The sequence below is a fragment of the Apostichopus japonicus genome, chromosome 16, assembly GCF_037975245.1.
Source record: "Apostichopus japonicus isolate 1M-3 chromosome 16, ASM3797524v1, whole genome shotgun sequence".
Lineage (NCBI taxonomy): Eukaryota > Metazoa > Echinodermata > Holothuroidea > Aspidochirotida > Stichopodidae > Apostichopus > Apostichopus japonicus.
Window position 1 is genome coordinate 482,459 of NC_092576.1, and position 16,495 is coordinate 498,953.

At 38.0% G+C, this 16,495-nt stretch overlaps 1 protein-coding gene across 1 annotated transcript; it reads right to left on the reverse strand.

Moving 5' to 3' along the window:
* Nucleotides 1–206: 206 nt before the first annotated feature.
* On the reverse strand, nt 207–10,578 carry LOC139983341 (alpha-2,8-sialyltransferase 8B-like). Its single transcript, XM_071996865.1, has 3 exons — nt 10,311–10,578; nt 5,813–6,391; nt 207–1,958 (listed from the first exon to the last, which is right to left on the reverse strand). Exons 1-3 carry the CDS (start codon nt 10,526–10,528, stop codon nt 1,697–1,699), a joined length of 1,059 nt encoding a protein of 352 aa, XP_071852966.1. The 5' UTR covers nt 10,529–10,578; the 3' UTR covers nt 207–1,696.
* Nucleotides 10,579–16,495: the final 5,917 nt, after the last annotated feature.

Below are 16,495 nucleotides of genomic sequence, written 5' to 3' on the forward strand. Positions count from 1 at the left end.
TAGCATCAATATGTTTTTCATTGTTACTTAGTTGTATAACTTAAATATTTAATCATGAAAACCATAATACATCTCGATTTTGTGCCGCCTTTAATAATTAAATACCGCAAAATGTCAGCATGATTAGTTTCTGTTACACTTAAACTGTATGCCACTGTATACATTGAAAAAGGCTTTTCACGTTAAAAACTTATGTTACAAAGGGACAAGGGCGCTTTTTTGTTTTGAAAATTGGTGGGGACGTGACTATCTAAGCGGAGCGCGACCATGGGTTCGCGCGGAGCGTACCAGAATTTTTTTTTGACAGATGTACCGCCCAGATTGCCGGAAATTGCATTTCCCAGACACAATTATGATCAAAAATGGGTCATTCATTTTAATATTTCACGGTTTTAAATGTTTCATGAAAAATAGTAATTACAAAAATACAAGAATAAGAGTTACTGATGATAAATTTATAAAATACAAACATCATAATAAGCCGATATAAAACAAGAAATTAGTCCATCTTCACCTTCCTTCACCGCCCTTTGGGCAGTAGGGCGTGGGGTCCCATAAATATGTGCTGGGAGCTACACGCAAGTTGACGCAACAACAACAACAATGGAATACACAAACAAGACTGAAAAGGGAGTCCTGCATGCCCTCCTGGTTCGACCGCTGGGTTCTGCATTAGCTCCCAGACAAACAGATAACAACAAATAACAAAGCAGATGAAATAGAATATTGTGCTGGAGAAAGGCGAACAGGGTCAAGAAGAGGTATGATGAGCAGCATCAGTCGTTGGAGTGCAAAATCAGCCAGTGGAAGGGGAGGAAGTGGCAAGTGTGAACTTAGGAAAACCAGTACGAAAGTGAATAAATATCGTGTTTACACGCTACTCTTATCTAAAAGTTTAGAGACCAGGTAGGGGTGGCTATCCTACCATCAGGACTTCCATTTAACGTCCTCGTCTGAGGGACCACGCGGCTACACGCAGCATTTTGGAAACTTTTTTTTTTCCAATTTTCTTTTTAACTGTTAATTCCAGCGTTGTCAAACCACCCCTATCCATTTATATGGTCAAACTTTTTGTATTTGAGACGTGCAATAAATGTTTGCTAGCTCATGGACTACATACGGGGGACCCATTCAATCCAAGACTATCAGTAATCGGTAGCGACGTAAGGACAGCGACGTTTGAGTTCGATCTCTCCTACACTGTGTCAATGGGCTGAAGTTAGCAACGCAATTTCAACAAAGGCTGGTGTTGTTTTGGCTGCTGGAGACATGGTTGAAGTTAGCACCACCGGGTAGCATACATCAATGAAACAAGCAACTTGTAAGGCTGCCAATTAACGTATCAGACTTGTTTCCATCTTTTACACTCGCTCATTCATTAGTTTTGTTGCTTATTTTGATAACGCCTAATAGGTACTTGAGATCTTTACGACTAACGCGGTATAGCAGGATATCATGGATAGTCGGACTTCCAAAATTCACTCAAAAGATGGTGGGGACATGGTATATCATGTCCTTACCTCTGAAATTTTTGGTGGGGACGCGTCCCCGTTTCCCTGCGGGAAACGGCGCCCCTGCAAAGGGAACAATTATGTAGAAGTGAATAATAATATATACAATTATCACAAATCAGGCAAAAGGGTTTTTATTTATTTTGATATTCCATGGTAGATTTTAAAATCTCGGAATAATTATTTCATGATTCGCAAGGATCAATGACAAGTCTGATGGTTCCTTTCTTATGAAGAGATTGCAGAAATTTATGTTCGTTGTCAAAGTTATGGACAGGGGTGCTAAAATTGACTAGTCTCGGATCATAGTAATGATGTAACACTGGTGCGCCCTGTGGGTCCTTTTCATAAGGATAGAATCCATATAGAGTAATTTCTTCACAAAAGGTTTCAGCAGCCATCAGCATTATAAGTCCAGATGAAGGGTAAGTCTTCATTTTCCATCTTCTAAAGTTAGGAAATAAGAGATAAGAAATGGTTTAACCAAAACGAATAGCAAATAACTGAAATACATCCACGTTGAAGTAACCTACAGACTGAATTCATTGGGAAAGCAGTTACTTTTAAAAGATTATCTGGGTACGTTGAGATTTGAGACCCGGACAGTGCAAATGAAACTTCAGATAATCGGGTTTCCCAACGTCAAGTTTGGTTAACTATCGTAATGCCCAATGCAAAATACACATGTTTTTTAATGTTATAAACTAATACACAGTACTTTACAGTGCCTCGGCATATACCTCTCTGTATTAACAATCATGTATATGGTTGGATGTAAAACCACTAACAAAGAGGAGCATTCTTTTCAACAACAAAGAAACGACCTTCCCTTTATGTTGTTCATTTGGTCCTTGATGTGTGTTACTGAATTCAAATGTTCATCGCGGAAAAGGCAACGTGAGTGGTTCGGTATTATACTAATCGATTGGTACTGACATGATCGATATTTTCTTGGTGCTTCACATATGCCTCGTACCAATTTGTCTAGTTTGCGAGTAAAAAACAAGCAACAAAAACCTTTATGTGGATATTATATGTAATATGATATGGATCCATATTTAGAAAGTGACTAATCCCTTACAATTCACAATGAAAGGTAAATTCAGGCGGTTGTAGTACTCTGCTCAATAAACTGCTATGATCTGTCTGTATCATAAGGCCAGAATTACATTATCATATAACATTTTATATGACGAGATATAAATAACTCAAATTTTGGGTAATTTTTGTGAATGCAGCTAACACTTGATTGAGTCTTGCTGTCGATGTAATTGAGCTGCAAGCATTATTATTTGTGTTCCCAATGCTATTGTGATACATTTTGCACCAAGACGAAAACCGAAATGTATGAAACATCGTCAGGTATACAAGCATTCCATTTGATGTCTTAATCAACGAAAGACTGTACTCTAAGGGGGTATGATGCCATCACGGACCACCTTTTTTAGTCACTTACTGGACTAACATTGGTGGGGGGGGGGGAGTTGAGTAATTACTCCAAATGGGTAACACTCTATCATACTTCGAGTTATAGTGACACGATGTTGATGTGGAGTTTTTAAGAAACAATAACAAATGTGAATGTCATTGCTTTATGTATTTTAATTAAGTGTGTTACTACCTAATCTTTAGGAAATATCAGCAGCTAGTGCTTTATTCAACATCAGCATATGATAACATTGAATGCGTAGTATTAGACTGATGTGTCTTTTTTCAATGGTAACAATACTCACTATTAGAAACTTAAGCCTCAAATGTTTCTTATTGTTTGCCAGCAAAGTAGTGCAGTACGTGAAAACGTCCTTTTTTTCTAATAAGTCAAAAATCATCGAATTCTTTGTCAATGGGGTAATTCTCTCAACGTCACAAAGCTGACAGACTTCTCATGTTCGGTGCATGGAAGGCTTTGCGAAAATACAGATAACTCATTGCGGACTTGCTTTTGCTTCTAAGCAGTCTACACATACATAAAACATACTATAAGTCATATGGCAAGATAATGCCAATCACTTTCCTATTGCCAGGAACAATTACAGAAACTAAATACACCAAACTGTAAGATCATACATCTCTCAGCGACTCAATGTTTCACGTCAGGCTTCTATAGCTGGAGTATTCCTCAATCATAAGATATCAAGCGATTGCTACGTTTCATGCCATTATAGATTTGATCGTTATTAGATATTGCGCAAGCACCAAAGAAGTGAATTGTATGTTACATCACGCAGACCTTTTACAATATGTTGTTTACATTTGTTTTCGCATGAGATCGTCTATGCGAGGAGCAATACCATTTGAATACAACATTGTAAACATTTTATAACCAGCATAACCTTGCAGTGGTTGACTTTAGCTTTTAATTTGTATTAGTCATATATACATGGCGTGATCCAGCGGTGAGGTCAGTATAGAAAAACAAATTCTATACTGTATGCATGATTTCAAAATTACAATGGCAGATAAGAGTAAAACTCCCACGCAACTAAATTCCACGACGTCTGTTCGCTTAAAATGGTATCAGTGCAATTGTATGGATTGAAAGCAGACTGAGATGCTTACAATTTGTTATTTTTACACTATTGTATGGCTACAACTTAACCATGTAAGTTAGTCAACAAGTTCGAGTTCTCGTGAATATGCTTACTGAAGAAGATCAACAATATCAAAGCAGTTCATAAACGAGAAGGAAATTATTAAGCAATCTAGTCGAGTAACTAATTCAGCCGATTCACACAGAGATTACAGAAACTAATGTAAATCTGAAAGTTTTGTACCACAGTAAATAATGGATTGTGCTGACAAATCTGATAAATCGTAGCATGTGCTATAGGGTTTACAGTAAGAACTGACGATATTTGTAATTCCAGCAAATCCCAACAACTGGATTTGTTGAATTACACATATCCTTACTGTAATCCTAATAGCACATGCTACCGATTTATAGCGCGATCCAGTTTTTACTGTGGTACAAAATCTTAAGATTTACAGTAGTAACTATGTTCTCTGTGTGTATCGGATGACTAACTCTACCTCCAGCTCCTCAACAGTTTGATCAATATTCCCCAGTTGAGTACAGTTTATGATATCATAGAAGACTAGTAAAAGTTGTTTCAGAGAGTTTAGAAACCCTTTCGGAATTTTCAAAAACTTTCGGAAAGGGTCATTTAATGCCATTATTATACCTTTTTTTTTCTGTCATTGTTGTAAGTTATGAAGTACTGAAAATACATACCGTAATCAATCCATCTTGTACGGGAAATGTTCTCTGTTTCAAGTTTGCTTTATTTTAAATTGTAATTTAATGCCTGGTTATTGGATTTGTGGTTAAATGTTTCAGTTCCGAATGTCATGTTAATCATATCCCATTTAAAAGCATAACATTAATTGCCATATCAAACGTCGTTAATTGTAGTTTCATAATATCATGCAATATTGAGGGTATCTTGGAGGACGGTATACAATAGCTAGTTGATAGATGGAATGTCTCTACCAAAGTTCCGATTAGACCGCTTTCAATGCCACTTGATTGACTCGTGAAAATCAAATTTTTCACCACAGAGAAAAAAGCGTTCTTACCAAAGGACATAAACCCTCTCTGTTAAAGTGAAGCACAAAGCGTTGTGCGTTCAGGACATACACTCAACTACACATAGTTCCTTTTACAGAGTTATTAATGTATCAGCAAACTTATGAGAGTACACATGGTTGACTTGATCGCTTAAGCTACGAATATGGGTTATGGGAAATTCGAGACCTTTTGTAAGGACAAACATAATTTTGTTGAGCAGGAGTGACAGAATCCCCTACAACCCCCCCCCCCCAACCCGCCAGTAGTGATGGCCCTGTGTTGTGCAACAATGAAGGGTTACACTCTTTCCTTATACAATACATAACAAGACACGTTTACCGGCAACCACGAACTTAACTATCATATCCCCACCTTATATCACGCACCGTCATGTGTTTTGAACACACCCCGAAGTCTTTTACATATATGAACGCTTTTTCAGATCACGTTGGTAATAAAGATTTCACATGTGTCCAAAACAATATCAAGTGCATAATTTCGAGCCACCGCAATGAATTGGAAAACCTTGAAGGTTACTGTTTACATAATACAACATTAAATGAAGAAATACACTCAGGTTTCGATACCTTACCACCTCTCCCAACAATGACAGAGGCAACATATTGTCACAATTCGAGCATTCATGCTGAAACCTTGCAATATAGGCTGAGTCTGTCATAAATGCACTTTTGAATACCATGAAAACTGAGACATCATAAGCGTGTATACTTACTTCTTAGCTAAACCGCCAGCGGTCTTGTAGCTGAACGCAAACCTGGTATTTAAGTTCTTCTTCTTAACGTATCCAGCTATATCATGAAGTTGTTTCGAAAATGGACTCCCATGTGGCAATCCTTTTGCAAACCAAAGAATACTATCATTTAACGATCGAAGATTATCCATTATAGCGTCATAGACCGTACCGTTATCAGGAAAAATGGTATCGTTGAATATTTTAGTTGTCATCTCAACGTTGATCATCATTAGCGTGGTCTTGTTGCCTACGTCATCACCGAAGCCTTCTGTTTCCGCCATATTCGCCCTCATGACGTAATTATGCTTGTTAATCTCATTGCCGCATTTACTCTTTAAGAGTATTCCACTATTTCCTACTATTGCACATTTCGGCTGCGTTGTCAATGTTTCGAACGATGAGTCTATTTCGTTAATGGGACACTGTTTTCTTTTACTAGAAAACCCCTCTTCTTTGCTCTTCCATTTGCCAAAGGTTTGTTCGAATAACATTTGTTTTGGCTCAGCGTTTTTATAGACGAAAATAGTGATATCCGTAGAAAAACAGGTTTGCATAGTTCTGAAAGATAGAGTCAGAGAAAAATAATTCTTCATTCAACGTAAAAAATGGTTTACATGAGGCTCAAATTAATATACAGAGTATTCGCAGTTTTTTGGTACCAGGCAACACAGGAAACCGAGAAATAAAACAAGATGTCGAAGTTGTACATGGAAAGACATTTCGAAAACATTTCGAAGACATGTTAAAAGCTCTTTCTTAAAGCCATAGAATATTCCACGTGGTTATACTGTGCAAACCTTTCTATGTTAACATCTTACAAGGCGATCAGTTTCATAAGTTTGCTGAATTGCGTTCAATATATATATATATCTATCTATCTATCTATCTATCTATCTATATATATATATATATATATATATATATATATATATATATATATATATATATACATGTATATATATATATATCTACATATATCTATCTATCTATATATATATATATATATATATATATATATATACATATATATATATATCTACATAAAATAATACAAATAACCAGTTAATTGTCAACTTTTGGTCCCACCCCGTTACCTCCCCCCCCCCAACCCAAATAACTTATGTATGTACGAAAATGGATTGTGTTTTAACAGAGACGCTTCTTCTTAACTCAATGCATATTTACTGTTCGTCTACCAATTGCCATTGTAGCAAACTATCCCACCCATTTCAATCGTTCTGTGTAGTTTGGGTTTTGACAACAGTTTCCATTGTTAAAAACTTACACCAACTATTTTCAATGATGTATGTCTCTGTTGAGTAAGTGACTATTGAATTGTGTCCTGTGGGCTACAATAGGAGCCGTGTCCCCATTCCCTTGGGAAAAATGTGTTTAATTATGGTAGCTCAGATGGAAACTGGTGCAATAGTTTGCTAAAAATTAACAAGATTTTGTCATTTTTCAGGCCTGAAATAGTACCAGACATTGTACAAAATGTTTCAAGATATCCAATAACATTTCCTTTTGGTGGAAAGTGCTCAAATGCAAACTGTGCAATACTTTGCAAAAAAAAAGTAAACAAAAAATTGCATAGTTTAGACCCTGAATTAGTTCCAGAAATGTTACGGAATTTGTAAAGATATCCGATAAATTTCCTTTTTTTCTGAACATTTTATGACATGAAACTATTCTAACTCCACGGAAAATGTGGTATTTTCTACAACAATGGCTATTTGTCATAAAGCAACGATGTTCCCATCACTCGACAAGGGTGCAGTTCCTTGAATCGTTTGAAAAAGTCTGTCTTTGTGAATGGGACCATATGTACGTCCATGGGGATTACTGCTAAATTATCCAACTTTTCTGTTGACGTCGTAATCCGGAGCCAATCGTGAGTACGCCTCGCACATGAAAACGATATCCCTGCCTCTACTCTCTCTATTGGTTACACGAACAGAAACTTCAGTAGTTCTCCTTTATTCGTTGTACTATATATACACTCTAAAACAGGTGAGGAATATTTTCTGGGCAAATGCTCGGTTGTGGAAGTTTCAACAAAATTGGGCAAAATCACTGCTCTGATTGTTGACCAACTTATAGTGACAAAGAATTTAGTCAAAAGCTGTGCAAATTGAATAAATATACCCAGCGTTTGGTAAGCGTCCCGCTAAATCGAAAGACACTGGCACTGGGGCGACGCGCACATCTGAGACGGAACAATGAACTTTTGTCCATACATATGTGTACGTATGTGTACATGCACAAACACCTTACGTTACGGTACGTATCGTTGCATAGCTCATACTTACATGCACGGTTGTAGATGAAATATAGAAGATGGGCAGGCCTATGGAAGAAATCCTACAAAACTTGGGGGGGGGGGGTTGAAGAGGTGATAGCCAGGTTTCAAGATAAGATAAAAGATAAGACTACTAAAGGGTAAACAAATGACGAATCTATATCATGTTCATATGAATATGATGTAATTTTGGGTATAAAAATGATAGCGTAAGGTTAGGTCGTAAAGCATAACGAGTAACGATACTAGTTTATTCAAACTTAACTTAATTAGGACCTAGGTCCAAGTTTAGCCTAGCATATGGCTTAATTGTTACGGTAGCTGCAACGATTGGATCAAGAGTGTAATTTACGTAAATATGACTAATATGACTTATATTACTAACATAAGGCATTGGGAGCTAACTTGACGCCATATGACCGTGCATGGAATACATAATGTTCACATTTCTAGGCTTCATAGTAGTACTTTACTAGCCTACGTATACTAGTTAGCCTATGCTACTGGCAAATAGCACAGGCCTAAGGCTAGGCCTTACATTGTTATGAATCTGCTTTGCGGTAACGCATAACCGTATAACAGTAACGAGATAGTGAGCTAGGCCAATGTTGGTTAATTATAAGAACCGATGCATTAACGATGCAAAACTATCACGATAAATTAGGTTAGAGATATTCCCTGCACCAGATGGATATTGTGCACAGCGTAATTGGCGATTTTTGTATTAGTGACGGGTGGACATTTTTAGTGCTGGGCGGGGCCGACAGGCATGGGCACCGTTCTGTAGACGGGGCACCGACGGCAAAACGCAACGGGCCTGATGGCACACCTTTTTTTCAGCTGTGGGTTAGGGCAAGCCCTGTATCAGTTATACCATTATGGCAATGCATTCACTATTGTGACAATTGTGCATGGTTGTGTTGATTAATTTTTGCGTCCACTGTCATTTAAATGAGAGGGGTGGTGGGAAGGGGGTCGAGCACTGGTCAACCAGTCGTAATAAAGAATACAATATGAATTATTTCTATGTTGATCTTTAGGCTCCTTCAAAATAATGTAAAGCTACAAACTGTTAGTATAGTGTTACCACTAAGGATGCTGTACTGGTTAAAACAGAACAAAATTATATTGCCCAATATTTACAAAAACATGCACATGTGCTTATAATATAAGAAATCTCCTTTAAAACTGACGCCAAAGTTGAAATTTGAAAAAAAAAAGCTTTCATGGGGCACCATCCATCAAAATCCAGTCCTATAACAGTTGCTTGATTAAGTCGAATGATATGACTCCCAAAGTGTTCCAATCTCTGCTGCCCATGCTAAATTAATTAAGTTAATTGTTTTTCTTCTTCTTCTTTTTCAGCAGAAAATGGAATTGACATGACTGCATTGTCCTTGTTAGATGAAATAAGTATAGCAGAATCGATTCCAAAAATTGGACTGAGACTGACATTTTTAAAGGGGTGGCGAAAAAGAAATAATCTCTGAATATGGTATACACCTGTTTCAAATGCGTCAGGACTATTGAAGGAGGCAACAAGAAACTTGTTTCCCACCTCAAGCATGTACATAGCATTGCCAAATAAGCAGGGTGAACATTGTTTGCAGGCAAGGTAAATGTGTGCTAACGTTAACTACATTTTGTGGCTACAAGAAACATCTATTGACAAAGCCTTCTTCTCAGCAGGAGCCAGTCATAGGAGTTCCTCAATGTCATCACGAGGCAAGCAATAGGCCTGACATAGACTAAAGCGATGACAACGAAAATGGGAAGCTTCACCCAGCAGTGATGCAGATGCAGATGAAGAAGACTTGAAACTATTACTGATGCAGCAACTATATTGATTACTAGACGGAAATCATCATATTTACAGTATTATAGCTGATACAAAGAGACAGTTATCAGGATCTGTTCATACTTATGGTGATCTATGACTTCAATGATGCAAACATGAACCCCGAAAGGCATTAATCGCATCAGATTGAAAGTAGTTATCTTATTCTTAACTATTCGTTTTATTTGTACCATGCATTACATCTTGATAGTGTTATGTTCAAAGGTATTCATCAGAAAAATAAAAACAAAATCAGGCATAGTTTTCACGATCTTAGTTAGTCTCTAAACTAGACAACAAAGCAACGTATATAGCATATACATAAGAGAAATGCTGCTTACCTATCACATATGTTATCGCACATTTTACGTACATCAAACACACGATCCTTTGCTTTTTGTCTGTTGTCAACGTAAAGGTCAGTAACAACTTTTTCGATTTCAGCTGCCGTTTTAATCCTTGATGGTGTTCTCCAACTGCGCTGTAACAGCACAAATAACGTAAAAATGACAACAGAACATATCAAAGGAGCCCTAAGTTTTCTACAAAGTCTCTCCATATTTATTCGATATTTATATTACGATATTTAGTATGGTTCAGAGGTCTCCCTGCATATATCGCTTAAAATACCGGCAAATTCATATTTTAACGTGCGGCGTATTGGAGATTATGCTGTCGCTGAAATTGCATGAATATTCAGGAGACGACACCTTAGGACAGCCAATTGAGACAATTTCCGAATGACTGTACGAGAACCGTATATACCAGTCAATACTATATGAAACGGGTCACGGAATTACAATATACAAAACACAACCCAACTGTTCATGTATTAGATATCACATCTTAACAATACTAATAAACACCAAAGCAGTTTGGCAAAGTTTAATATTAAAATGCCGCTCTTTCAATAATGCAGAGTGCTTATTTAGCTAGTGCAAAGGAAAAGGGAAGGCCATGAAACCTACTTTAGGTACTACCTGCTGTCGGATTCAGATCGGCGTCTTAGATTCGCCTGGTTCCGTCCCATCGTTGGCTTCGCTATCATCCAGAAAAGTGGTTGTTCGTGGTCAGGGACTTTTTCAGGGAGCATTTAAGGCGACCAGTGCATTATGATAATAATTTCGTCAAATGTATCACTGTTCATATCAGGAACAGTTTGTCAAAACTAGCATAATATAGTATGTATGTATGAGTGGGAGGTCCGGGCTTGAATACCGGTGGAGGCTGGAATTTCTTTCACTGTTCTTGATTTTCCAACACACTACGATTATATCCATCCATCCGTCAACCCACCCATCCATCCATCCACCCACCAGGGACCAAACATTGGATTGATAACCATTCTTAACCAAAATGTGTTGACAAATAATATTGCTCTTAAAATAAATGTCGACAAACACGGCAGGTAAAGTTCAGGGATTTGACCCTGGTAAATTTATCGATGGTCAATCCATGCGTTGCTTCTAAAGTCATATTTACAACGGTATTAAAGAGTTTTACTTTATGTTGACCTCAAATAACCTTTGAACTCTATCAAGTTCAGTAGAGTTATTCTCTTTTCTACAGAATTATAATATGAAGTTCAACGACGTTGTCCTTGAGTTATCCCCTTTACCAGGTTTTCGGTCTGTGACATCTGCTGACCTCAAGTGACCTTTAATCTCTACAAATTTCATTAGGGTTATTGAACTTATTAGGAAAAACCCGCCCAATTGCTATCAAGTTCAGCAATGATGTAGTTTTGGTTATCATATTTACAAACAGTGTCACATGAGTAAACACAGGCGCCTTCACGACCGTATAGACTTCGTATGTCTCCGGCAAAGAACAAGGAAAAACACAAAACATCTAGGGCTGGTATAAATGTTTTCATAAATATCTCAAGTTATGAACAAAGTGTCGTCAAATGATTTCATATAATTTATTTTGTTTCTCTATAACAATAAACACATATCATTGGTGAAGTTGTATATAAGGTATAAGTGTGAAAAGACGTGTTATAAGAAACATAAGACATGTGTATACATTTAACATCATAAATGAACATAATAAAGTGAGATGGTAAATGACGAACACTGAAAGCTGCCAGGATAATTTCACAATATTTACAATCCCTTGATATCTTTCGTTTTTTTTTTATTGGCTCTGATATAGCATCATGTGACCATTCATTAACATGAACAAATACCTAGAAACACATAATTTTGGAGGGATTAGAGACAGTCGGTTATTACTAAGCAACGTGTTGCACTATGTCACTTTCACGGACATTCACGAAGCATACCATGTACGCTATTCCTTATAGTACTGATAGTTAATGCACTTTCCAATGATCTAATATTGACATAATACTTCCAGTGGATATTCCATGCTTTGAATTTTCAATGTTCAGCAAATTTGGATATTTTTGATATGCAGAATCCCTCTCCAGACCACCTTTCATTCTTATAGAACGAATAAATTTGCCTCAGTATTGTCAAGGTGGTCTATGAGTGAATATTTTTAAAGTTACATGTATTTGCTAAAGCCCACAATTTTTCTAAATTTATATGAGATGATTGGGCCAAGCAATTATGGTTAGCATGTGCAGTCTAGGCCTCTATTATTCCTGATGATGAGCTGTAGCAACATCGTTGACTTTGTCTATCTGCGTTGAGCCTAGTTGAACAACCCAATCCAAATCAGCACATCCTCTAAGAAAAGTACAGTATAAAAATTGAATGCTTCAGCAGTTCAAGCATTAATCTAGAACTTTGGAGATTTTGTTAAAGGCCTTACGACTCGGTCCGAATAACATTACAACTGTACCACTAATTCTGACATCAATCAATCATCATACGCGTGGTATAAAAAGTAGCTACAGACCTTGACTAAACTTGTAAATAAAGGACCGAGATACAAGAATAAAGTGACAATCTTCCCAAGTGATCTGATCTTTACATCTTTACAATATGAAATGGCCTCGGCTATCAGCCTAAAAGTACGGACGATGTGTAGTAACACTAAGGCATATGGCAAGATTTTACTCTTTAAATTATTGTTTATTGACATACAGGCATCTAACCTATCTTACACCATAGGCATGCAAAGCAAACCAGTAACGAGCAAAGAGCAAATTATTACTTAAATTCATCAACGATGTTTTATAGTAACGTTCAGCCGCTATTGGCCAATAACAGGCAGACTAAAGCAACATACATAATACCCTAGAAAATTACCACGATACGCTTCAATATCCTTCCCTATCCCTCATTTTGAAAGTATGTAGTGTTACTTTTAATTATATTAGAAGGAAAATATTGAAATTGATTTAATCAATTACTTTTAAGTGTCAATAAACTTGCGATAATGAATACAGTGGAATTTTGATCATCGTGTTGTACTTTAAATCAATTAAGATTTAAACTTACTGACAACTTGCGATTGGTTGAGTCTTGTGCAAAGACAACGTAGGACTTGTGACCACACACTGATGTGCTCATGTATATGGATTGTTCTAAGAACAGCATAATGAACGCCCTAACCACGACTGGTTTAAGCTGTTACAGCGATTAGCTGATTTGTCTGGTGTTAATACAAGAGTTTCTATAAGGAAATTATCGATTCGGCCGACCGCACACTATCAATCTGAACGGGACTCGCAACCGTCGTGACCTGGTATATAATGGATAGTCGGTCAGTACAATCGTGTGGTGAAGACTACGATCAATTGCCCCCAAAACATACTGGTTTGGGATTTACGTGACACTTGTCCCCGAATTAACATATGCGCTCTCATATCTACATAAATTGACAATTGTTAGCACTGTGCCCCACTTCTGTGACACATCCTACTTACTCCTCCTTCAGGATCTACCCAAAAAGGCGACAAAAACCATAAGTACGAAAGAGTGGGTGGATTAAAGTGAAGAAAAAACAAACAGTTGAATCCCCGCGGTCGAGCGAGATCCTCACCAGTTGAGCACGGAGAGATGGATGAGAGTGTTAGGTGAAACGATATCTAACTATCGTTTGACATGAGATGACAGTTGCAGATCTCTCAAATAACTTATACATGCAAACGAACTACTCGCTTTAGAATACTCGGTTCAAAGTTTCAGTCGGTATCGTATATTCCACTGTATTTCGTATCTCCTTAATATGGAGGTGGGCGTGGGGGAGAATGGTTAGTTTCGTGGCTTGTATACCCCAAACCAGAAAGTTTTGTTCAATTTACTTTGCCCCTCTCTTACCTGTTTCCGACTCTCCGTCGGAGTAGCACTTCTGCGGTGGTGAGCGGTACAACCGACGGGAGCTACCCTAAGGAACTCTCAACAACGTGCGAGGCCGCCTTTAATATGTCTTCCAGTGGAACAAATGGGGCCAGTGCTTTAGAAGAGACTGGACCTCTGAGATCGTGTGCTCGAAATATGAGGCATGGGGGAGAATCAACTGTACCAGACACCTGGAGATAATGTCCTAGGACACTGATGAGTATGAGGTGTCCGGGAGGATGAAAAGTTTGGTCGATGTGGTAAAGGCTTTGCCCTCTCGAGCTATCACGAGAGGGCTTAGACCGGCCATCACAAGTTGTCTCTAGCTCTAATGCATAACAAATGAGCGATTCTTGGTAAGGCTTGGTTCTTAGGAAAATCGGCGCATTATACGACCCCTATGCGTATCGAATCGTATGTGGTCTTCCGACAGGGAGAGAGCGTGGAGACAACCCTCATTGCAACGTCAAGGTTACGTAATAGCAGTTGGCCATGCCGTGTAGGATTGCGACGATAACTTTTTTGACCCCATTGTGGTATAATTGTCGAAACTTTGTAAACAGCAGAGATCGCGCAGCGATACAGCGTGATTGTTGATGGAATAGGTGCATGACAAAATATGTCAGATGATTGACATACGTTGAACGCTGAATAATCTGACGAACCGAGCACTACTCGTAGAACCTTTAGAGTCTGGCAGTTAGTACGCTTGCGCCATATCTTTGTTCTAGGAAGCCATGAGGGCCATTTAGTCAGGTCGATCGATCGTGATATAAGACTCTTCACTTGGTATGTGAAAAGAAGCGGCGAATCCGGGACACTCACTGGAATATCATTACGTGGACTCATCAGCAGAAGGAACCAGGGATTCCGGTGAGATTTTTTCAGAAGAAGTCTCGAGGAATTGGGTTTCAGCAGAACTCTGTGGATCAGGCATGAAAAGCGAACTCTTAGATCTCCTCCGATACAATGGCTAAAGCTTCCGTTGCTCACGCTTGTGGGCAATACGTTCTCGAGCCGAATATCGGAATTTTGGCATTGTCGGCTGATGCATAGAGATGAGATCGATGTGCAGAGAGCCAAGCAGGTTTAACAGTTTCGCACAAGTAAATGGCGACAGGTTCCACTCGGGCTGGGCATCTGTGATTCGGTTGTCCGTCCCCGCATTGTGGTATACTCTGGTGATCTGACAAAACTACATCCGGTTGTATCATTTCATTGTGCTACTCTTTGTCTCTAGAATGTAGCAACAACAATGCGGTTAGAACAGTGAAAAAACTTTCAGCCTCCACCGGGATTCGAGCCACGGGCCTTCCGCTCTGTACGCGGACACCCTAACCACTAGGCTAGATATATATATATATATATATATATATATATATATATATATATATAAATATTTATATATATATATATATATATATATATATATATATATATATATATATATATATATATATATATATATATATCACATAATATACTTAACTAAACTATCATCATACTGCTACTCGGAGTTTCACGTGTGCGGCTCGCGCACCGATCATCAGCCTGATGATCGGTGCGCGAGCCGCACACGTGAAACTCCGAGTAGCAGTATGATGATAGTTTAGTTAAGTATATTATGTGATATTCTAGCTCTGCCTTGGCATAGAGCACTCTTTGTGAATATTGACCAACATTCTATGTAATATATATATATATATATATATATATATATATATATATATATATATATATATATATATATATATATATATATATATATACACACTGATCTACAGTACTGTATGTAGCCGGGTACACGTACTGTTCAGTTCATCATATACAGCTAGCTAGCTAGCTAGCTTGCCGAGTCGTAACGCTCGTACGTACTACATGCTAGGAAGTTGAGTGTAACAACTCCCCGCTCGTACACACACATATACTTATACAGAAATATCTTGGTATAGGTGCATATAGAGCCGGGACACAGTCTACTCGAAATACACATCGAAATTGTTTCTAGCTCTACAAAGCAACGTAGGACTAGGAAAATGAACTGAAACAAGACGGCAAATCTCTCTGGTAGATTCTTTCGAAAACTAGAGAGCGCTGAAGGAGGTCGGTGGTTACAATCCCGCAATCAAGGTAACATAAGCCTAGGTAAGTCAAATAACTTTCATTACCGATTCAACTACGAAAAGGATGTTGATGGCCTAGCTACAAACACTGTAGGCTAGGCCTGCAACGTTAGTTAGGCTCTACAAGTAACATAACACAGTGCAGAG

What these genes read in the sequence shown, in the direction of transcription:
- LOC139983341 (XM_071996865.1), bottom strand. Translation starts at nt 10,528, where the DNA reads ATGGAGAGACTTTGTAGAAAACTTAGGGCTCCTTTGATATGTTCTGTT. An exon ending in TGCGATAACATATGTGATAG is followed by an intron (nt 6,392 to 10,310) that starts GTAAGCAGCATT and finishes TCTATCTTTCAG; the next exon opens with AACTATGCAAACCTGTTTTT. An exon ending in GCTGGCGGTTTAGCTAAGAA is followed by an intron (nt 1,959 to 5,812) that starts GTAAGTATACAC and finishes TCCTAACTTTAG; the next exon opens with AAGATGGAAAATGAAGACTT.